Below are 19,032 nucleotides of genomic sequence, written 5' to 3'. Positions count from 1 at the left end.
CAATCAAGTGTAAACTGCCTTCATGGGACACACTGCTGTGCAAACAAAACACACTCCTGAAATAGATGTCTTCAATGCTGGTTTTCAATCAAACTCAAAGCCGTTCCCACCCCAGGAACATCCCTAAACACAAAATAAATTCAAATCTGTCTATTACATTACAATAACATAAAAAACAATCAAAAGCAAATCAAAAGGCAGGTCATGATATGAGAAAATTGACTATTTGTGTTACAGCAAAATTATTTGGTGCCTTCTAAATTAGTCACAACGCTTTCTCAGAAAAAGAAGCATCTTTGTGATGTTTTTGTGTCCTTCAAAATGCTAATTGCCTAATGAACAACATTGTTCCTTATTCCAAATGACTAGAAACTGTAGGGAGTCGTGTCATATAGTCTAAACACCGTCACATGAAAGGACTAAGACCTTCTTTCCAATGGACAGATTTCATTACAACATGCTTGTCTCCATGGCACATTTTAAGCACCTCTAAAAGATCCTTTCTGAAGATTGCTAAATGACCTGAAAAAAAACATATCACAGTGACAGATGACAACAAAACAAATGTGTGTGTGTGTAAATCTCTTCCAATGCACTAGCATGTGTAGTGTTGAAACACATACTGAAAATTGTGTTCTATTATCTGACAATTACTGCAATGGTATACATGCCTCGATTGACTGTACCATGTTCGATTTCCTCAAACAACAACTGCAATTTTAACAATAACTTTAATAGTTTTCGAAGACTGCCTTGTCTCATGCTGCTTCAATCAAAGATGTGGTTAGCTTACGTTTGGAAAGAGCCTGAAGGATTGCGTAAATGCTAAAGTTCTTCTATACTAAAAAAGAGGAGCTATCATACTTTAACATATCCTTGCTTCAGGTCCTGAGCTACAGGAAGTTAGATTTGGGTATGTCACTTTAGATGAACATTGAAAAAAAGGGTCAGATCCTTAAGAGGTTTTTAAGAGAATTAAGAGAAGATTTACATCAGAGAATGGAGAACACATGCAATGCATTAAATATAGAGAGGGCAACCTCAAAGACATCGCTACTCTTCAGGCCGGACCACTGCTGGAAGGGGTTTTCTAAGCAGAGTAGAAACAAACCCTGGCCTGACTGTTATAGCCCCGAATGCTATCACTGCTATTGATGCTCAAGGCTCACTCGTCTTAATGCTCGTAATTCCCTCTTTAACAGTTAATTCATTGAGACAATTTGTCTGTAAATAAAATATGGTGAAGATTCTTCTAAACAGATGTTGTGGTGCAATACTTTTTTTGGGTGTCTACACTCACCGCTCGAGAGGTGCATTAGTTAAGGATGTGAGAGAAATACTGTATTACTAGAGACCATGGCCATTCTAAAAAAGAGGAAAGTTGAGAGAATAAAATTGTTAGACAATGTGTTGCCAAGGCTACAGAATAATGCATTGCAACCCTCACCAATTTCATAACTAATTAACTGCAGCCAAGCATCGGCGGTAGCAGAACATTTTATTAATGTTACATATCAATTGTTCTGAACCCACCTGAACACCTGCAAACACTTTATCATTGTGTACTCTGATTTATTGTTGCTTTGTGTAAATACACAGGAAGCATCATCCATGTAAGTAACTCAATTTATTCAAAGAGGAAACCATTTAGTAATCACGTTATTCATCAATATGGTAGGTTCTTCCAGAAAGAAGGTTGCGTGCATGTCCCTTGAGGAAAAAAGGGACAACTACATTTGACGGAACTGGGGATAGAAGGGGAGGAGCAAAAGGATGAGTAAATGAGTGAAGTATTCTGAAAACATCAGGAGAGAAAGCTTAATGAGGCAATAAAGTCCGAGGTGGTGTGGTATATGGCCAATATACCACAGCAAAGGGCTGTTCTTAAGCACGACGGAACTCAGAGTGCTCGATACAGCCCTTAGCCGTGGTATATTGGCCATATACCACAACCCCCCCCCCCTGAGGTGCCTTATTATTATTATCGACTGGTTACCAACGTAATAAAGGCGCCGGAGGAGATGGCTGCCGTTTTACGATCTCCTAACCAATTGTGCTATTGTGTGTGTTTTTTCGCATTATTTGTATCTTATTTTGTGCATAATGTTTCTACCAACACTGTATCTTATGACCGAAAATTGCTTCTAGATATCAGGACAGTGATTACTCACCCGTACTGGAGGAATACTTTTTCTTTAATGAGTCGGACGGGAAGGATTTACTACGCTCATCCAGAGGCAGCGCTCCAAGTGGCTGGTGACTTTAATGCAGGGAAACTTAACCTATTTAATCCCATCGGTCACAATAGTGACTGTAAAAAAACGTTTTCAGTTATAAGGCTCTAAAAATGTTACTGAATGATCTATCAATGCATTTCCAGTAAATATTTAAATAATAAAGGGTCCCAATGAATGATGTGCAGTGTCACATGTTTAGTGTAAATTGTCACATGACCCGATCTGTTTACTTCCTGGTTGCACCATGAGAAGAGGATGGCTGCATCAAAGCTCCCAAACAAAAGGTTAGTAAAGTATGTTAAAATAAAGTTAGGACAAAGCTTTTTGGTATACATCATCTTTAAGGTGTCTAGTTTTGATATATGCATTTACAATGACTCACCTTTGTACAGTGTGGTCATAGAATGTGTAAACATGTTGACGGCATCAATAGTGACCGGTGGGATAACACAGTGCATCTAGGCATACACATAGTTATACACATATATAGTTCTTGTTCTACCTAACTTTCTACTCTGTTCTTTCTTTTAGTTTCACTTTGAGTCAAGTTCTGGATATGTTGGATCTAGGTGACTGCCCAGACAAGGCATGCAACATTGCAGTTATCCCTCATAATGAGAAAGATGCTGTCCTGAGTGATTGTGATAGTGATGGGTCAGATATGGACTGTGGACAGGCCATTTGCCAGCCAGGCTGTTGAATGCATATGCTGAACCTATGCAAACAGATCATGACAGGAACAACGTTATCAGTGATGATGACCTACCCCTCTCCCCTCATCCACAACCTCCCCCACCCCCCTCCATTGTTGATAATTAAGAGCCAAGGGCCTCTACCCGCCAGAGGGTCCAGTCAGAAGAGCCAAGGGCCTCTACAAGCCATAGGGGTCAGCCAGAAGAGCCAAGGGTAAAGCTGCAGGTGTTCAAAAATAAAGATTGAGCGTTCAAACAAGCGAAGAGGCCTGCCACTGATGTGATTCCAAAACACATAGTATACAGCCCAAATATGCAAAAGTTTGGCACGAAACCACTGAGCCATGGAAGGAGATCTTTACTGGCTGCTACTGTTGAAGATCAGGCAAGATATGACAAAGCTTTTCACTGGCCAATCAACATGATGCACCAGTTCCAGAGAAGTCATCATTGTGACAAAAGTACTACCTATGCATGCGAGAAATTCAAAGCGCCACTGCTTTATTGAGTGCTTCAATATATACCATGGACAGTAGAATAGGAGATGAGACCGAATGAAAAAGGGCTCGGACCGAAGAGTGAAGGAAAAGCAGCCGACAAGTGTTCAGCATATGAGGGAACTCCTTCAAGACTGTTGTAAAAGCATTCCGGGGAGAAGCGGGTTGAGAGAATGCCAAGAGTGTGCAAAGCTGTCATCAAGGCAAAGGGTGGCTATTTGAAGAATATAAAATATATTTTGATTTGTTGAACACTTTTTTAGTTACTACATGATTCCATATGTGTTATTTCATAGTATTGATGTCTTCACTATAATTCTACAATGTAGAAAATAGTAAAAATTGTAAAAAAAATTATGATAATGGCCTTTTAGTGTAAGTGCTGTTTGAAAAGACCACCTGAAATTTCAGCTTGTTTTGGTGGGATAGAGCCTGGCAACATCCCCAGGTGGTATAAGTTAATAGATAACAAAGAGAGTTTAAAATATCTCTGCCAAAAGCAGATAGTTTTCAGGTTACATATCCCTGCCGTTAGGCTCATCCAATTAGTCTCCTCACTCAGACCACTCCCAGACAGTCCTAGCTACATTTTTGCTTGAGAAATTGTGATTTGCTAAGAAGCTATTTTTGTTTATTTTTTACCATTTTAATTGAAAACATTAATATAACAGTAGTTTAATTGTTACACAAATTATTTGATAGTGAGATAAAAATGGCTGCATTGGACCTTTAACGGATTACATTAATTGGAAACGAAAATGTAATCCTAAACCATTTTTCCATTTATAAATAGGTAGGGTATGGCTACATTGCCATTGTTGATTTGCCGTGGAAAACAAAGAAAATTTATATTTTATTTAAATTCGACAGAATGGTTGCCAAATAGATAAGTCGTCATTAGACTGCTCAATTAAAAGGATTAAATTGTTCCGATGATAATACCCACCAGAGTGCGAAATATTCATGAAAATGTTGGCAGCAATCAGGATTAAGAGTAAACCCCGACATCCGCTTTAGGGAGAGGTAAATTGATGGCCTATAACGGATGCAATTGAGATTACCTGTGCTGGTGATTGATGGTTTAATGACAGATCAGATAGCGATAATCTGGGGGGCCATGGATGGTTGCAATTGGCCTGCAGGGTTTGTATCTGTACATAATGTGGTCCACATAATGCCCCCGACATTTGAGATTGTAATATTTAGACAAATTCATATGAAAGGTTGTCTGATTTGAATTGTACTTGTATACAAGACAAATGACCAAATAATTGAATTTGATATTACAGGTTTCCTGTCATCATTTTCCAAAATCTGTGTCAAAAGAGGTGTTAAAAGATGGCAAATAGTTTTTAAAACACTTTTTGAATAGGTGGCTCAGCTCTGTCTCAGAATCAAAGCTAATGTTCAAAAAATGTGTCATTGTTATGCTAATGTCCATGTCAAGTTGTAGCCTTACAGGCAAATTAGACTTCTTTCCTCATATTACTCTACCTGTCAAGTCAACAATGCTCTTTTTAAATTTGTATTTTCTTTCTTGCTTTACAAAAATATAATTCCCTCCTGAGTTACAATTGTTTGAGAGACTGTAGAGAAACTTTGCAGTCATATTTTGAACCTCCCATCTTTCCAGCTGAGCTTTTTGGTCAGTTGCAATTACTCTTCTTCCAAATGTAACTTTTAATGTCCATAATGTTCATAACAACATGACATGGATCAAAAGGGATCACAATTATGTACTGTAGGTAGAACATAAAATGATCATAAAAAGCAGCAAACTCAGACTATTCCGAATGGCTTGTATCCAATATCAAATGATACTGCAATGCAACAGAAGTCACTGGAATACACTGTTCTCCATATACTGTCTGGGGTCACAATTACCGTCCATCTAAATCTTCCCTTCAGCGACTGCCCTTGGACAGGTTGATGATTCTTGATGCTTTCAGTACGATCTGAGAGGAAGAGGCGAAGCGAGAGGGTTCACTCACGTCAATATCTGTCCCTGCGTGAATACAGTGATAAGCAGACTGATAAGCAGACCGATAAGCAGACCGATAAGCAGTCCACCTGCCTCCGCCTTTGGGACAACGACTCCCATTGTTAGGGAAGAGACAAGACCATCTCGTCATTATACAGTATCTCTCGTATGATGCTCTACATCGCTAGCAGAAAAACACCATTGAAACATGTTGAAAAGGCGGCAACTTTTTAGGTGGATGTTTTTTTTGGCCTCTAGGCCTTTTGAAAGGCAGTAAAGAATATAATCTTAAATTGAGAAACTACATCTAAAGTACCTCCTTTGTTCTCTCGAAGACACCGGCGATCAATTGAAACGAGTAAACAGCAAAGCCACAGCACACAAATCTGCCCCTACAGTGACCCTTTGTCCACATTTAAAGGTCTCAGGTGTAACTTATTTTATAATCACAATGGGAAAGAGTAATGGGTCTCCAGTTAAGATGAACTGTACCGTGCCCCGTAAGTCATCCCCCTGGTCTACTGGAGTGATATCATTACATCCAGAGCAGACCTCAACAACGCCACTAATCTACCTGGTGGCAACAGTAACTCAACCCTGACAACAGAACCTTTTCATCTCTCACTCTCTCTTTAACTGAAATCAATACCAGGCACCCTGTCACTTCAGGGAGATGTTGAAAGGGGACCGGATAGCATGAAATAGCAGAGAAGCGAAGTCTATATAAACAACAATGGCTACAAACTCCTGATTTTTGTTGATTCTGTTGAAGTCTCTATTTCCTATGAACTAACACGCTGAAGGAATGTTTCACACAATATTTCCTTGAGAGTCATTTGCGACGGCAAATGGCAGCTGTTCCTTGTGTGATTAGAAAAAGGCCTTGAGGGTCTTTGAAAGAGATCAAAGTCACAGGTGAAATCATTACATGGTAACATTTCCACAAAGGCAGAGGCAATCTAAACTCCTATTGTGCCTTTGTAAATATAATCCAACTCCTTATGAGCAAAAGACAACACCGCATGGAGGATTACTGATTTAGTTGACTTTTGAGATATTTTTGCCCACATCCTTGCAGTTTGGCTGGAGCAGAGGGCTTAAGATGTGATGGATATATGGATTATCCTGTTAGAAATGTGACCTCTGTGGAACAAAGGAATGGGGATAGAGGACAAAATCATTTGGAGCACGTGGTACTGCAGCTTGGGGACCTTGAGAACTGAGGGGAAGATTAAAAATGATTGAAATCTCATTCGTTTTTTCAGTCTGATGGAATAAACCCTGCTCTATGGTTCATTCCCCAATGTTTATTTCTGGAACAAACAACAAAAGAAAATGAGTGGCCGAGCTAAGATGCGACCTGACATAAATACCAAGCCTGCAAAGATACGGCATGCTCTAGGTAAGTAAAGGTCACTGAAGTTGTATGCCGACATATTTTTAAGAGCAACGACAACCACCAGACACCTCAGGTGTTAAACTTGTCATTAGGATGTTGTGTATGCATTTCACTTAGGTAGAGAGGTATCATAGCAACAACAGCTACAGGAAGAGTGTCAAAGGCAAGTTGTCAACAGTAAAGCTGGAAAAACAGGTCACAGTGATCAGCAGCTTCTCAAAATGCCAAAACAAAGTTGAGGCTGCCTAAAATAGTCGCTTTGGTGCTAGGCAACATTATAGAAAGGGTACACATTTCTGTCACAACTAGTGCAAAATGCCAATTTCAGCCTTTATAAGTTAAGAACTTTTTGAGGGCTTTTGTCAAATCATCTTTGTAAGTATCACACAAATGGAGAGAAGGTATTTTAACTTGACAGAACGTCCAAAGTAATACAAGCTCAATGGAATCCCCACAGAGAGAGACAATTCTCTGTGCAGCCAGTAGCTGCTTTCCAATCCTCCCCAGATGGCAACCAGGTCAAGAACAGCAGGTGATGAAATGCAATGCAACATTCCATTCCCATACGAGATGCCTAAACCACCTCAGAGACAACAGAGTAATCCACAACATCAGAATTGGTCCTGGGGATACATAGGAGGTGGTGGCCCAAAGAGGCCCTCAAGGGGAGCTTTCTAAGCCCCTCTCAATCCCTATGCTTGGGGGGGCTCTCTCTGAAAGTGAAAGATGGAGGTGGATCTTGGCTCTTACCGTCTACACAAGCCGGTCTGGCTCTCGTGGTGCCGGCAATCTGTCCCTTCTTGCAGGCACACCTCGCCGTCTGTCGTGCTATGGTCCGCCGCGGCTGACTGCTGTCCCGGTCCAGAGTGACAATCTCACACGTACCTGCTGCCAACTGACCTGAAGATAGGAAGAGGAAATTATGTCAGACAGATAACAAGTGGAAGTGAAGGCATGGCAGAATTATCATATGGAGGGAGATACTGTACTTCCAGTGCTTAGACACTTTGAGGTGAAAGGTCCCATTAAATGGATACATTTAGCAAAATTAGAACATTGACCAATCAATCATTCACCACCAATCATAACCAATCACAAAGGACCAGTGTCCTACCTCATGGCCATTCCCCTCACATCCTATAGGCTAACATCATCTCTGACACAGTTGAGACTGCTTAGTGGAGGACGACTCATAATAATGATGGAACGGAGTCAATGGAATGGCATCAAAACATGTGTTTGATGTATTTGATACAATTCCACATATTCCGCTTCAGCCATTACCAGGAGCCCGTCCTTCCCAATTAAGGTGCCACCAACCTCTTGTGCTCTGACACCATCACACATGATAAAATGGTCTCTAGAGGTTTCCTTAGAAATCCACTTATACCTCCCAGTCATATTTCAGTGTTCATTTCCCTTCCTCAGTGCATGGATGAGGTGGGACAGTGGTTTGGTTGGACACCAGAGTTGTTGATGTATCTAAGTTCTGGGACCTTTTGACCTAGCTCCTGATTGGAGATTAACCTGTGTGATTGGACTGGCCCTGGGGTCTTCTCCATAGGGATTCAGTGGGCTCTCAGAGTCAGCGGTTGTAATTTGCAAGCAGCGTGGTGTGGTGATTTAATCTGGCCCCAAGTCACAGTGTAGAGGTTCTGGGGAGTTAATTAAGTTTACTGCAGGGACACATCCAGAGTAATGGTGGGCTGTCGGATAGTGATTCAGAGAGAAATGTTCCAGCCTCTCAGAGGGTTCCCAGTTAAAATGGAGATGGAGAAAAGCACAACACATCTGTTCTCTGGTATAACCGGAGCAGATAGCCTAGCAGTTAAGAATGGTGTGCCAGTAACTGGAAGGTCGCTGGTTTGAATCCCAGAGCTCACTAGGGGAAAAATCTGTCAATGTGTCCTTAAGCAAGGCACTTAATCCTAATTGCGCCTGTAAGTTGCTCTAGGTAAGTGCATCTACTAAAATGTTTGAGAGTAATATTACAGTCAGGATAAATACTGGGATATTAATACTTTGGAATTGGACCTCCTGCCCTCCATCCAATTATTTCACTAGTAATGCAGGTCACACGCTTTTTGATAAGGCACGACAGTTCTGAAAAAATTACACTTGATTTGTGCCACATTCATTATAGATCAGTTACTTTGTAGCTGCATTACATTTAGATTAAAATAACTGAACATGCAGATTCACTGGCATATTTAGACTAAGACTCCGTCAGTACTGTAACTACAGCATTGAAGAAATCATTGTCATATGTTTTACTGTATACACAACAGTGCACTGTCAATGCACAACCATTGGGCCATTTCAGCTATATCCATAGGCCCAGAGAAACAGGGAAGGTTACAATCCAATCCCACGTTGTTACATACTGTTGGACATGAGGAACAATCACATGTGCTTCACATGTACCCATACCCCCCCCCCCAAAAAAAATATGAATTTTATTTCACCAGGTAAGCCAGTTGAGAACAAGTTCTCATTTACAACTGCGACCTGGCCAAGATAAAGCAAAGCAGTGTGACTGTAACAAACATCGTAGGTGGAGGAAGGAGAGGACCAAGGTGCAGCGTGGTACGTGTTCATGATCTTTTATTTATACTGAACACTAGAACAAAACATAGAATGCCCAACCCAACTCACACCCTGACCAACCTAAAATAGAGACATAAAAAAAGGAACTACGGTCAGGACATGACAGTGACACAAACAACAACACAGAGTTACACATGGAATAAACAAACATACAGTCAACACAATAGAAAAGTCTATACACAGTGTGTGCAAATGAAGTAAGATTAGGGAAGTAAGGCAATAAATAAGCCGTAGCAATTTCGCAAATAACCACTGGAGTGATAGATGCATGTGCAAGTGGAGATACTGGGGTTCAAAGGAGAGGAAAATAAATATATATAAATACAATAAATAACAATATGGGGATGAGGTAGTTGGATGGGCTATTTACAGGTGGGCTGTGTACAGGTGCAATGACCTGTGAGATGCTCTGATAGCTGATGCTTAAAGCTAGTGAGGGAGATTTGAGTCTCCAGCTTCAGTGATTTTTGCAATTCGTTCCAGTCACTGGCAGCAAAGAACTGGAAGGAAAGGCGGTCAAAGGAGGAATTGGCTTTGGGGTGAGCAGTGAAAAATACCTGCTGGAGCGCGTGCTACGGGTGGGTGCTGCTATGGTGACCATTGAGCTGAGATAAGGCGGGGCTTTACCTAGCAAGGACTTATAGATGACCTGGAGCCAGTGGGTTTGGCGACGAGTAGGAAGTGAGGGCCAGCCAACGAGAGCATACAGGTGGGTAGTATACGGTGGGTAGTGGGTAGTATACTGGGCTTTGGTGACGAAACGTATGGCACTGTGATAGACTGCATCCAATTTGCTGAGTAGTGTGTTGGAGGATATTTTGTAAATTACATCGCCAAAGTCAAGGATCGGTAGGATAGTTAGCTTTATGAGGGTATGTTTGGCAGCATGAGTGAAGGATGCTTTGTTGCGAAATAGGAAGCCGATTCTAGATTTCATTTTGGATTGGAGATGCTTAATCTGGATTCTGGAAGGAGAGTTTACAGTCTAACCAGACACCTAGGTATTCGTAGTTGTCCACATATTCACATATCCAGTCAGGACCGTCCAGGGTAGTGATGCTAGGCGGGCGGGCAGGTTTGGGCAGCGATCTGTTGAAGAGCATGCATTTAGTTTTACTTGTATTTAAGAGCTGTTGGAGGCCACGGAAGGAGTGTTGTATGGCATTGAAGTTCGTCTGGAGGTTAGTCAACACAGTGTCCAAATAAGGGCCACAAGTATACAGAATGGTGTCGTCTGCAGAGAGGTGGATCAGAGAATAACCAGCAGCAAGAGCAAAATTGTTGATGTATACAGAGAAAAGAGTCGGCCCGAGAATTGAACCCTGTGGCACCCCCATAGAGACTGTCAGAGGTCCGGACAACAAGCCCTCCGAATTGACACACTGAACTCTGTCTGCACCCATGACCAGCTCTGATACCAGATTGCATAGCGGAGAAGGTACGGTGGGATTCGAAATGGTTGGTGATCTGTTTGTTAACTTGGCTTTTGAAGACCTTAGAAAGGCAGGGTAGGATAGATATAGGTTTGTAACAGTTTGGGTCTAGAGTGTCTCCCCCTTTGAAGAGGGGTATGACCGTGGCAGCTTTCCAATCTTTGGGGATCTCAGACGATACAATAGAGAGGTTGAACAGTAATAGTGGTTGCAACAATTGCGGTGGATGATTTTAGAATCGAGAGTCCAGATTGTCTAGCCCAGCTGATTTGTAGGAGTCCAGATTTTGCAGCTCTTTCAGAACATCAGCTATCTGGATTTGGGTGAAGGAGAAATGGGGAGGCATGGGCAACTTGCTGTGGGGGGTGCAGAGCTGTTGACCAGGCAGATCTGTTGACCGGGGTAGAGGTATCCAGGTGGAAAGCAAGGCCAGCCATAGAAAAATGCTTTTTGAAATTCTTGATAATCGTAGATTTATCGGTGGTGACAGTGTTTCCTAGCCTCAGTGCAGTGGGCAACTGGCAGGAGGTGCTCTTATTCTCAATGGACTTTACAGTGTCCCAGAAATGTTTGGAGTTTGTGCTACAGGATGCACATTTCTGTTTGAAAAAGATAGCCTTTGCTTTCCTAACTGCCTGTGTATATTGGTTCCTAACTTCCCTGAAAAGTTGCATATCGCGGGGGTTATTCTATGCTAATGCAGTACGCCACAGGATGTTTTTGTGCTGGTCAATGTCAGTCAGGTCTGGAGTGAACCAAGGGCTATATCTGTTCCTGGTTCAAATTTTTTTTGAATGGGGCATGCTTATTTAAGATGGTAAGGAAAGCACTTTTAAAGAATAACCAGGCATCTTCTACTGACGTAATGAGGTCAATATCTTTCCAGGATACCTGGGCCAGGTCGATTAGAAATGAAGTGTTTTAGGGAGCTTTTGACTGTGATGAGGGGTGGTCGTTTGACCCATTACGGACGCAGGCAATGAAGCAGTGATCGCTGAGATCCTGGTTGAAGACAGCAGAGGTGTATTTAGAGGGCAGGTTGGTCAGGATGATATCTATGAGGGTGCCTGATTTTACAGATTTTGGGTTGTACCTGGTAGGTTTCATGATAATTTGGGTGAGATTGAGGGCATCTAGCTTAGATTGTAGGACGGCTGGGGTGTTAAGCATATCCCAGTTTAGGTCACCTAACAGTACAAACTCTGAAGATAAATTGGGGGCAATTAATTCACATATGGTGTCCAGGGCGCAGCTGGGGGCTTAGATGGGTCTGTAAAAAGCGGCAACAGTGAGAGACTTATTTCTGGAATGATGGATTTTTAAAAGTAGACGCTCGGACTGTTTGGGCACAGACCTGGATAGCATGACAGAACTCTGCAGGCTAACTCCACCCCCTTTGGCAGTTCTATCTTGGTCGGAAAATGTTATAGTTGGGATGAAAATGTCAGCATTTTGGTGGCCTTCCTAAGCCAGGATTCAGACACGGCTAGGACATCAGGATTGGTAGAGTGTGCTAAAGCAGTGAAGAAGAAAAAAACTTAACATGCATGAAACCAAGTTTTTTGCAGTTACAGAAGTCAACAAACGATAGCACCTGGGGAATAGGAGTGGAACTCGGGGCTACAGGGCCTGGGTTAACTTCTACATCACCAGAGGAACAGAGGAGGAGTAGGAAAAGGGTACAGCTAAAGGCTTTAAGAACTGGTCGACTAGTGAGAGAGGTTTCGTCTCTGGAGTTATCAATTAACATAGGTGAGGTCTCCGCATGTGTGTGGGGTGGGACGAAAGAGCTATCTAAGGCAATTTGAGCGGGACTGAGGGCTCTACAGTGAAATAAAGCAATAAAAACTAGCCAAGACAGCAGTAGACAAGGCATAGTGACATTATAGAGAGGCATAAAGCAATCACAGGTGTTGATCAGGAGAGCTAAGACAATGGGTAAATGGCGAAGAAAGGGCAGAGTGGGTCAGTTAGATACATACAGGACCTGGGTTCGAGGCTGGGGCCGACAGGTAACAGTGAAACAGTGCAGGGGGCACCAGCTGTGTAGCCTAGTGATCATAGGGTCAAAAGAGTAGCAATAGGTGAGACAGGGTGCTGTACGGTATTCATTACTACACTGGGCGAGCAGGGGACACAGCATTCATAAAAAGCTAACGGGCCTGGGCTAATAGATGGTTCTGCGGTGATATCGTAACAGAATAGCCTGATGAGATCACATCGGGCGATCACGTCGGCAGTCCAGTTGTGATGGATCGGCGGGGCTCCGTGTCGACGATAAAGGGTCCAGGCCAATTGGCAAAGGAGGTAATTGTAGCCCTAGAATTAGTTGGTATATGGGCCTCGCTTGAGAGTAGCTGGTGCTTGCTTCGGGACAGAGGCATTAGCTAACAGTAGCCATTCGTTTGCAGCTAGCTAGGAGTAATGATCCAGCGTAATGATCCAGAGCGGCAGGAATCCGGTGATATGATAGAGAGACGCAATGCGATATGCTCTGGGTTGATATCACGCTGTGCAGACTTGCAGGTGATTATCCGAGCTAAGGCTGGCTGATTCCGGGGGAAAAGGGCGAGGAAAGCTAGCCGTGGCTAACAAAGACTAGTAGCTGGTTAGCTGGCTAGCTCCTGATGGAAGTTCCAGTTTTAAGGAATAAAAATAACAGATCCGCACCTCATTGGATGAGGCGGGTTGCAGGAATCCAGTGATATCGTTGAGAGAAGCAGTCCGATATGCTCTGTGGGTTGCTCAGTGTAGACTGGCAGGTGATTGTCCGAGCTAAGGCTGGCTGAAGCCGGGGGGAAAAGGCGAAGACAGCTAGCCGTGGCTAACAAAGACTGGTAGCTAGTTAGCTGGCTAGCTGCTGATGGAAATTCCAGTTATAAGGAATCAAAATAGCAGATCCGTACCACAATGGGTGAGGCGGGTTGCAGGAAAGTATATTTAGTTCTTAGATAGAAGTGAGATTAAGATATATACAACAAAAAAAAACGTCTATCTGACAAGTAAAGCATGAACGTTAACTCATTAGAATGGTCCGTGCTACCCGGCATCCTTGGGATGTCCCAGCCCCCATTGAAGTTGAAATATAAAAATATATAAAAAGGTAAGGGTTAAGGTTAGTGTTTAGGTTATGGACGTCCCAAGGATCCCAAAAAGCACTGACCACGTTAGAATTGGCCCTACCTGTATGTAGCTTTAAGGAGAGAAAGCGAAGGTCCAAGTCTGCCGTAAATATACATTAAGCTGCCATAAAATAGGCCTGTCACATTAATGATGGCTAGATGAAGATGCATGTGCAGATGGGGTAAATAAATACTCCATCAAAAGCTGAAAGATGGAGACGGATTTGCAGTCTCTACTGTATAACTACATCATCGATGTGATTATTGACATCTCACTCAAGCTCTCTGGGATTTCTGTACATTCCCTCCCTTGCTCAGATATCATTCTCATTTGGATTGATTTGCTGACTGCAAATGAAAACTCCAAAATGGACATGGCATCTTTATTCTGCATGCTTCTCCTTTTCAAGCATGCCAAGACACAACCTTGAGCAATGAAATCAAAGATTTTTCCCAGCAGATTATTTCCTTTAGTATCACAGTACGCCTATCAAAAAAAGGGGATGGTTTGTCCTTTCGCTGTTCAAGTTGAGGTAAAGCAAACATACTTTTGTAAGCTCTCTCTTGTTAGGTCTGTGATATTCTTGGTGAGGAAAAGTTGAGTAAAATACTGCTCCCACCTTAACCCTACCTTATTCATCTGCTAAATCATAAACAACAAGAGGCCATTATCTTCTTCACATTTATATGAATAGAAAACCTTCTGGAGTGCCATATCGCATTATGGGCAGCTTAGATCTTACATTTATTTGTGAATGATCAAATCACCACATATCACATGCTTGCTATCCAGAGGCAGAACATTCTCAAAGGTGGCTATTGAAAATAAGATATGGCACACTGTGATTATGCTACAGGGAAAAGGTATGTATGTCATTTGAATCATTCCATGATTCAATCCAATACAGCTTTTTTCCAGGTGTGAAATCTCTGCTTTCCATTGTTGCTGTCTATTTTCTGTCCTGCGTCTGGACAGCTCGAATGGATGTGGGAGTGCTCACCTCAACAAACAATGTTAAACACAAAAAAACATTTATTTTGTCATGGAATACAGAAGGTCAAAGCCAGTCAGAAGTTCAATGTTAAATAATGCTGAATTTCACTACTGCCTATGTCCACAATGGTGCATAATTTCAGTAACATGTGGTACACACCGTACATCAATCATATGAATCACAAAACTGAACAGATAAACTTCCTGTTAGTGTTCATCCAAAATACTTCCCCCGTCTATGTTTGCCTCATCAACCATTGTTCCGAGCTATCCTGAATCTGTGCCACGTCCTTACCAATTGAAGTTGAAAGGTAAAATGGTTAAGGTAAGGAATAAGGTTAGGTAAGGGCTATGGTTAAGGTAAGGAATAAGGTTAGGTTAGGGCTATGGTTAAGTTAAGGAATAAGGTAATGGCTATGGTTAAGGTAAGGAATAAGGTTAGGGCTATTGTTAAGGTAAGGAATAAGGTTAGGTAAGGGCTATGGTTAAGGTAAGGAATTAGGTAAGGTAAGGGCTATGGTTAAGGTAAGCAATAAGGTTAGGTAAGGGCTATGGTTAAGGTAAGGAATAAGGTTAGGGCTATGGTTAAGGTAAGGAATAAGGTTAGGGCTATGGTTAAGGTAAGGAATAAGGTTATGGCTATGGTTAAGGTAAGGAATAAGGTTAGGTAAGGGCTATGGTTAAGGTAAGGAATAAGGTTAGGTAAGGGCTATGGTTAAGGTAAGGAATAAGGTTAGGTAAGGGCTATGGTTAAGGTAAGGAATAAGGTTAGGGCTATGGTTAAGGTAAGGAATAAGGTTAGGGCTATGGTTAAGGTAAGGAATAAGGTTATGGCTATGGTTAAGGTAAGGAATAAGGTTAGGTAAGGGCTATGGTTAAGGTAAGGAATAAGGTAAGGGCTATGGTTAAGGTAAGGAATAAGGTTAGGTAAGGGCTATGGTTAAGGTAAGGAATAAGGTTAGGTAAGGGCTATGGTTAAGGTAAGGAATAAGGTTAGGGCTATGGTTAAGGTAAGGAATAAGGTTAGGGCTATGGTTAAGGTAAGGAATAAGGTTAGGGCTATGGTTAAGGTAAGGAATAAGGTTAGGTAAGGGCTATGGTTAAGGTAAAGGTATGCGTTAAGGTTAGGGTAGGGACGTCCCAAGGATCCGGATAGCACTGACCATCAACTATTCTACTGAATCCAAGGCAGAGTTTATTACTTGTCACAATTCAACCCGTCATAATTCAGCCTACATTTACAAAGGCAAAGAAATAATACACCTCTGTCAGAGCTGCCAAAGTAAACCTTTCTGTGGATGAGCCTTGCTACAACTGTTCTCATCAGAAAACTGAAACTTTCAATCCAATCTATTTCGGCAGATGAGTTGCTTGAGCACTTCAGTGATTATTGGAAGATTTTCAAGAGATGATTTGATTCTTTCTCTACTCCCTTTTACCTCATCCAAATAACTCTCAAAGTTATTTCAATGTTCACTCTCTTCCAATGTTACTTCGTTAATGACTTTGCAGCCTTTTAACATAAAACATTTCTAAATGCCCATGTATGTAAGTCTTGGTACGCTACCATTGTTCAGAAATTGTGTAGGTGAGTGTGTAGCTAACCTCATTTGAATTAAATATCAAGTACATTTTCCATTAGAACCAAGGTGGATTGTTGTACTACATGACCTTAGATATGTATCTTTCGTCATAGGAAAATCTGCCATTTTTCCCTAGTCTCTGCAGTAATTATTTTCTGCTTTGGCCTTGTATTATGTTTCCTTGTCAAGAAACAGCTAGAAAAACCATTAAAGAAAGAAGATGAAGAACAATAAGTGAACCCTCATGTTTACCCATGGTGCTGTGTTTTAATGGAATGTATTCAAAACCCGTGCGAGATCAGCTTATACTCCACAGGGTCTAAATACTACATTTTCCCCCCCACATTACATACTTCCCCATTCCCTTCCATGAGAAACCAGAAATGTTGTTGGCTTTTTTTCAACTACTTTATTTGGATGCTGGGGAACCCTGAGGGCTATACGATATACTGCACGTAGCTAGATGTACCCAGGCATTTTTTTAATTAGCTAGTTTCAGTTAGTTTCACATTCCAGCTCAGGTTTCATCTGTACTACGATGGTGGATATTGCTCGTCCGTCTGCCGCCAACTCTAACAGGCTAATAACTGATCGTGCATGTCACACACGGCCAGTCGAATTCCGAACTCGTCAGTGAGACAATGCTGAAACATCAATCCATGAACGAGTCAGTGCCACATTAACATGTTTGCCAAAAGTTATCTTATCTTGCAAATTCAGCAGGCTATGATGTGAAATAGGCTTTTAATAGTGCCGTCGTTCTCTTACTACATATTGTTAATGCCATCTTTGATGTGCTTTACTGTGCTTATCAATGAACACAACACCTTTTTCCCCACCCCTATCGATAAAATATTTTTACAACGTTTTACTCTATGTGAACTTTCAAATGTTCCTTGTAATTACAAAATAAGTAATGTGGTATGCATTTTAATGTCTTTAAAAAAAAATATATACAGTTGAAGTCGAAAGTTTACATACACTTAGGTTGGAGTCATTAAAACTTGTTGTTTTTTGTGTGAATTTTTTTAGCCCTTTTTCTACCCAATTTCGTGGTATCCAATTGTTAGTAGCTACTATCTTGTCTCATCGCTACAACTCCCGTACGGGCTTGGGCGAGACGAAGGTTGAAAGTCATGCGTCCTCCGATGCACAACCCAACCAAGCCGCACTGCTTCTTAACACAGCGCCATCCAACCCGGAAGCCAGCCGTACCAATGTGTCAGAGGAAATACCGTGCACCTGGCAACCTTGGTTGGCGTGCACTGCGCCCGGCCCGCCACAGGAGTCGCTGGTGCGCGATGAGACAAGGATATGCCTACCTGCCAATCCCTCCCTAATCCGGACAACGCTAGGCCAATTGTGCATCGCCCCACGGACCTCCCGGTCGCAGCCGGTTACGACAGAGCCTGGGCGCGAACCCAGAGTCTCTGGTGGCACAGCTGGTGCTGCAGTACAGTGCCCTTCATCACTGTGCCACCCGGGAGGCCACTGCTCCAAAACCGCCATAAAAAAAGCCAGACTATGGTTTACAACCGCACATAGTGACAAAGATCAACATTTTTGGAGAAATGTCCACTGGTCTGATGAAACAAAAATAGAACTGTTTGGCCATAATGACCATCGTTATGTTTGGAGGAAACAGGGGGAGGCTTGCAAGCCGAAGAACACCATCCCAAACGTGAAGTACGGGGGTGGCGACATAATGTTGTGGGGGTGCTTTGCTGCAGGAGGGACTGGTGCACTTCACAAAATAGATGGCATCATGAGAACGTAAAATTATGTGGATATATTGAACCAACATCTCAAGACATCAGTCAGGAAGATAAAGCTTGGTCGCAAATGGGTCTTCCAAATGGACAATGACCCCAAGCACACTTCCAAAGTTGTGGCTTAAGGACAACAAAGTCAAAGTTTTGGAGTGGCCGTCACGAAGCCCTGACCTCAATCCTATAGAAAATGTGTGGGCAAAACTGAAAAAGCGTGTGCGAGCAAGGAGGCTTACAAACCTGACTCAGTTACACCAGCTCTGTCAAGAAGAATGGGCCAAAATTCACCCAACTTATTGTGTGAAGCTTGTTGAAGGCTATCCCAAATGTTTGACCCAAGTTAAATAATTTAAAGGTCATGCTACCAAATACTAATTGAGTGTATGTAAACTTCTGACCCACTGGGAATGTGGTGAAATAAAAATAAGCTGAAATCAATAATTCTCTCTACTATTATTCTGACATTTCACATTCTTAAAATGAAGTGGTGATCCTAACTGACCTAAGACAGGGAATTTGTACTCGGATTAAATGTCAGGAAATGTGAAAAACTAAGTTTAAATGTACTTGGCTGAGGTGTATGTAAACTTCCGACTTCAACTGTGTAAACACATTTGCAAGAGGGAGGGACTCTGATTTAATTGGTCCTCAACTTGCGGCTCAGAAACTCCATTTAGGATGAATTGTGTCAATTCTGAGTTAGCCTGCCCCAGAGCAG

The 19,032-nt window shown here is 42.1% G+C and overlaps 1 protein-coding gene across 2 annotated transcripts in view; it reads right to left on the bottom strand.

Moving 5' to 3' along the window:
- The window catches only part of LOC112218638 (chemokine-like protein TAFA-5), a 65,034-nt gene that overhangs the window by 27,721 nt on the left and 18,281 nt on the right, over positions 1–19,032 (bottom strand). For both annotated transcript variants that reach the window (XR_002948647.2, XM_024379697.2), the window contains exon 2: positions 7,557–7,706. Coding sequence is in view for 1 of the 2 variants with exons in the window: in XM_024379697.2 (XP_024235465.1) it covers positions 7,557–7,706 (150 nt within the window). In the remaining variant the exon portion in view is untranslated. The remainder of the gene's footprint in view (positions 1–7,556; positions 7,707–19,032) is intronic.

This window comes from Oncorhynchus tshawytscha, linkage group LG01 (genome assembly GCF_018296145.1).
Source record: "Oncorhynchus tshawytscha isolate Ot180627B linkage group LG01, Otsh_v2.0, whole genome shotgun sequence".
NCBI classification, from domain to species: domain Eukaryota; kingdom Metazoa; phylum Chordata; class Actinopteri; order Salmoniformes; family Salmonidae; genus Oncorhynchus; species Oncorhynchus tshawytscha.
The sequence above is the reverse complement of the archived record's forward strand: the minus strand, read 5'-3'. Positions and strand labels throughout refer to the sequence as shown.